This window comes from Mastomys coucha, unplaced genomic scaffold (assembly GCF_008632895.1).
Source record: "Mastomys coucha isolate ucsf_1 unplaced genomic scaffold, UCSF_Mcou_1 pScaffold21, whole genome shotgun sequence".
Lineage (NCBI taxonomy): Eukaryota > Metazoa > Chordata > Mammalia > Rodentia > Muridae > Mastomys > Mastomys coucha.
The window spans coordinates 18,604,961-18,609,908 of record NW_022196904.1 but is presented as its reverse complement, the minus strand read 5'-3'; the positions used below and the strand labels follow the sequence as shown (position 1 = coordinate 18,609,908).

At 47.6% G+C, this 4,948-nt stretch overlaps 2 protein-coding genes across 7 annotated transcripts in view; one reads left to right on the top strand and one right to left on the bottom strand.

The window, feature by feature from the left end:
• Positions 1-1,971, bottom strand: part of LOC116101814 (CD177 antigen-like) — a 6,542-nt gene extending 4,571 nt beyond the window's left edge. For 2 of the 5 annotated variants that reach the window (XM_031385671.1, XM_031385675.1), the window contains exons 1-2: positions 1,865-1,971; positions 971-1,075 (exon numbers count right to left, since the gene is read on the bottom strand). In XM_031385671.1, coding sequence (XP_031241531.1) covers positions 971-1,034 — 64 coding nt within the window. In that variant the 5' untranslated portion in view covers positions 1,035-1,075; positions 1,865-1,971. Of the gene's footprint in view, positions 1-970; positions 1,084-1,682 lie in introns of all 5 variants that reach the window. The other 3 variants (XM_031385674.1, XM_031385673.1, XM_031385672.1) reach the window with 3 other exon arrangements.
• The window catches only part of LOC116101817 (CD177 antigen-like), a 56,987-nt gene that overhangs the window by 37,098 nt on the left and 14,941 nt on the right, over positions 1-4,948 (top strand). The window lies entirely within an intron of this gene.

The window sequence follows — 4,948 nt, the reverse complement described above, 5'->3', positions numbered from 1 at the left end:
CAGCCCACGTTGCAGTCCCCAGGGCATCCCGTGACTTGCTCTGCACAGTTTCTGCAGATCCTGAGCACAGTTCCCACCTCTAATGCTTCAGCCAGCAAAGATAACAGCAAAGCCTTTCTCAACCTGTCATGGGTCTCTCTGATTTCCCTTCACTTCTCCCCCACTGTAGTTATCTCCCACCCCCAGCACACATGAATCCCCTTAAATGGTTAGGTAATAATGTCAGGCCCATGAGTAACTTCAAGAAGCTGTGAGAAGGCACAAACTTCTGGTAGATCCCCATCTTTCCTACAATAAAATTCTGTCCTTAAGGGGCTATAGAGATGTCTCAGTGCTTAGAGCACTCACTGCCCTTCCAAGAACTGAGGTGATTCCCAAAAGTATTAGCATTTACTCTCCTGCAGGGACAGACACACACACAAAGATACACAAAAAAACACATATCCACATTTATACATAGTTAAAATTATAAAGGTACATCTAAAACTGTCTAAGTTCTTAGAATGGCTCCCAGGCTCCTGTGTGGTTCAGCACTTCCTGTCTTCATGTACACATCCCTCTTTGTCCCTATGCCCCTGATAGAGTCCCACAAGCAAGGAGGCATCACACAGCGTCTGGGAAGAAAAGGAGGATGAGGCACATTCCAGTGTGACAGACTTCTCAGGGGAAGGCAAGGAGATGAGGAACACAGGGGGCAATAAGGTGGGCACCCAATATTGATGATGGAACAAGGGACACATAATCTTTGATTTCCTGCCTGAAAATGTGGGCAGGGTGCTGGTCTCCAACAGTGGGCAGGAGAGCTAGGTGTGTCCAGACACAAGGTTCTTCTCAGGCCTTTGCACATACATGGTTTCCTCCTCCCATGTCTGCAACTCTTTTCTCCTTCAATCCATTAAGAGACACTGAATGAAATGTAGAGCATTCTGACACTCAATGATGATTGCCAGTTGCTCTTCTACATCCTCACCTGAGCAGGGGAAGAAGCCCAGCAGAGAGAGGAACAGGACATACTGGATGTGGCAGGCTTCCATGGCTTCTCTGAGGCTGGGAAGAGCTGATCAGGACCTGGGAACTGATAAACTACAGGAGTCAATTCAACCAGACAAAGAGGGGTTAATTCTTGTTTTCTAGACAGGGACAGTTCTAGGCATCATAAGACAATAGGCCTGAAGTCCTCTGATTTAAGCCTCAGTCAGGACTTCAGAGCCCACACAGATTCTTCTCAAGGCCTCAGCATCTCATCCTCGGGACCCAGCTCCAACACAACCACAACTGGAATTCTGAAGGCCCTGGTTTGTCTGTCCTAGGAATGTGGTTTTTAGGTTCCATTCTCACAGCCCCAACTCCCAAGACCCAGGATTCTAGTCGCCCAGCTTCCTTCTTCAGGCCTCAAGAAGTACAATTCTCAGCCCTGAGTCGTGAAGGAGTGCAATCCCCGGCCTCCTCCTTCAGTCTTGGCTGGTCAGATCCTAGAGGCTTCCCTTAGACACCAAGTCCAGAACTGAGCGCTCTTCGAAGACACAGGGAACAAACTCCCTCCTGAGAATAGAACCCTGCTCCCTCAGATTAGGGTGTCCATGGTCCAATTCTCCCTCAAAACCAAGACTTCAGTACCAGTTTACCCTGCATCAAACTCAGGAGTCCATGCCCTAGCTCTTGTCCCTGTGACTATAACTCACGCAGGCCCCTTCCCCCTCCTCGCCTCTGCTCCTCCTCACTGGCTTCTTTCCTTAGGCCTGGAGGATCTGGCCTCTCACTGCTCCTTTTCCTTCTCTTTTCCTTTCTTTTCTCTTCTTTTCTTTCCTCTTCTCTTCTTTCTTTTAAAGCAGCAAAATTCTTTAAGGCTTCCGAATATCCTCACCAGAATCTCAGCCTTAAAAGGTACCTTTTAAGGTACCTCAGCCTTAATCCGGTTGTGCGCTGATGTGACCTTCTGCGCATGTGCGACTCCTCTTGGCCTGCCCAATGCCCAATGTGTTAACCTAAGCCAGACCTTACCCTCGAAACCTCATTGGTTGATGAGCATTCATCCCATCTTTTGATTGGCTAGGTCTTGAGAACGGTGCATCTCACTGGTCCCCAGTAAAGCCAATAACTAGCCTCCTCATAAGGCACGCATGCTCAGAAAGTGAGTGTTGGGCAAAGGTCAGTGTCAGTTGCTCCCGAGGTCATCTTCCAATGGCAGTGTCACATGGTATCTAGGAGGGCTCTGTGAGGAACGCCCTTTTTGCCCTGTCACTGGAGATGCTTCTAAATTGTATATATGAGCAGGGAGCCGGTGACGGCACAGATTGCCACCACAGATATTTACCCTCTTCAGTCCCAGGAAGATGACCATTCAGATTAGACATAGATGTCGATTCTTTTATTACATTTAATTTAGTGTGCTTGTGTGTTGACGCACATCTGTCGAGGGTCATGTGACAGAGGACAATTTGGGAAGTGAGTTTACTCCTTCCACCGTTTAGATCCTAGGAATCAAAATCAGGATGTCAGGTTTGGCAATAGATGCCTTTATGTAGTGAGTTATCTTGCTGGCTCTCCGTTCTTTTACTAAGAATTACTAATAATATATTATTATGTAGAAAGTAATTAGTTTCCTTGGGAGGAAAAAAAAACGGGCAGTGGTGGCACAGGCCTTTAATCCCAGCACTTAGGAGGCAGAGGCAGGAGGATTTTTAGTTTGAGATCAGCCTGGTCTACAGAGCGAGTTCCAGGACAGCCAGGGCTACACAGAGAAACCCTGTGTCGAAAAAACAAAACAAAAAGAAAAGAAAAGTGTTCCTAAGTTCTTATAATGTTCTTCACGTGTGTGGTCCCTGGGTAGTTCCCTGCTAGAGCTGTTGATATGGTGGCACTTGTCAAAACGTCAACACCTGTGCCTGCTGATGTCCTGAGGTATCACCACAGGAGCTGTCCTCAATGACACCTTTCCCTCCTCAGCCTACCACCTTGGAGAAATACCGCCTCAGGAGCTGTCCTCCAGGAACTGTCCAAGGTGGTGACACCTCCTCTCTAGCCTACCCAAACAGTTCAGCAGTAATGGTGATTCAGTCAAAAACAGCTTTGACTGCGAAGGTCTCTTGCGCTTGATGTAGGGAAAAGGGGGTGAAAAAAACCGCCAATCCCTGAGCTCCCTAAGCTCAAGACTTGAAATCCAACCCAATCTTCACTCTGGAAATCTCTGCTCTGAAAAGCTCTGTCTTTTAAAGAAATCCTATATAAGCTTTGCCCTTTGTTCAATTCCCGGCTGTCCACTTACAGAAGCAGAGCCAGCGATCCTTGATGTCATGGCTCCATTCACTGACCCTCCAATAAATCTCTTTTCTGAGATTTGCTACCTGGTATGACTCTCACAGGAAGAAGCAAAGGAGCATGAAGAGAAGAAAGGAAAAATCAGCGAAGTAAAGCAGGGCTGAGGTTCCTGAGACTCCTCAGCTCAGCTTGGGGACACCCTCCCCTGGAGCTGCAGCACCTCTGTTGAGGAGGCTTCCTCTCAGAGCTGTGTGGTCCCTAGGCTCCCATGTCTCAGGATGCCCTTCCACTGGAAGACTGTCCAACCTCAGAGCTGTGTAGTTCCTGGGCCTCTGAGTCTCAGGGTACCCTTCCATAGGAGCAGAAACAGAGTTTGCACATTATTTCTTGAGACAGTCTTCTAGCCCAGGATGGCCTTGAACCCTCTGTGTAACTGAAAGTGACCTTGAAATTCCAGTCCCTCTGACCCAGCTTCCTGAGTCCTGGGTTTAGCGGCAGGTGCCACCATGCATGCAGCACTGGGATGGAAGTCAGCGCCTGTGCATGCTAGGCAAGTGCTCTGCAGCTGAGCCCAGCCTGGGCTCTTGGTTCGTGTCTATGTCTACTACTACTCTTCCCACTTTCCAACAGCCTTTTACTTTCTTGTCCTTCCCTGGTCTAGATCCCACACAAAGGAGAACACGTGTGCCCTTTGTCTCCTGACTCTGGCTGATTCTGCTTTACACAGTGTCCTGAGAGGGGCAGGAATCTGTGTATAATGGCCGCTTAGGACTGCACCTCACACAGCACGCTGTCTATATGTGCTGCTGATGTGAATGGTGCAGTGACCACCAAGGGCAGGCAGGCGTCCCCCAGGCTCTCAGAGTGCTGATGCTTTACCCTTTGGCACAGCTGCAACACATGGGGCTTCAGAGGGGAGCATGCTGCTTCACATGGGTGCCAGCTCCTTGCTTGGAAGGAAGGATGCATCAATCTTGTGATAATATTTTGTGAGTTATCATATAAGTAAATATGCATGATGTAGTGGGTTAGTATTTATTTTATCTTTACCATGTGTATGGGTGTTTGCCTGCATGTGTGTCTGTGCACTGCTTGTGTGCCTGGTACATGCAGAGGCCAGACGAGAACATGGGAGACCCTGGGACTCAAACACTGTTTTGAGGTACTGTGTGGGTACTGTGAATTAAACTTGGATCCTCTGGCAGAGTGACCAGTGCTTTTTTTGCCATCAAGAAGAAATTTACTTAAAAAAAAAAATCCAAATGCTGACATTGTCCAGAAAATTTTAACAGGTTTATTTATAATTGTTATACAGTTGAACTGCTGAATTGTGTTCATTGAAACATTTTGCTTTACATCTTGCATTTATATGAAAAATTCACACACAAATGAACATGGAGAAACTGCCAATACCTGATTCTGTCCCCTATGTTTCCACTCGAATTCATAGACTTAGGTACCTTTGACCCCACAGGAAAAAAAAAATCTAACATTCAGAACTACTGATAACAGGAAGAAGAAAGAGGAAGCTCCATTCCCAGGTGCTCTGACACACCCAGGATCAGAGGTAAGCAGGAACAAACATCTGTCCCAGCACTGGGAGTAACTGGGACCAGCTTGATCAGGCACACAGGAACTCTGCCAGCCCAGTGACTCAGGTTCCTTCCGGTCTGTCTGGGTTAGTGTTCTG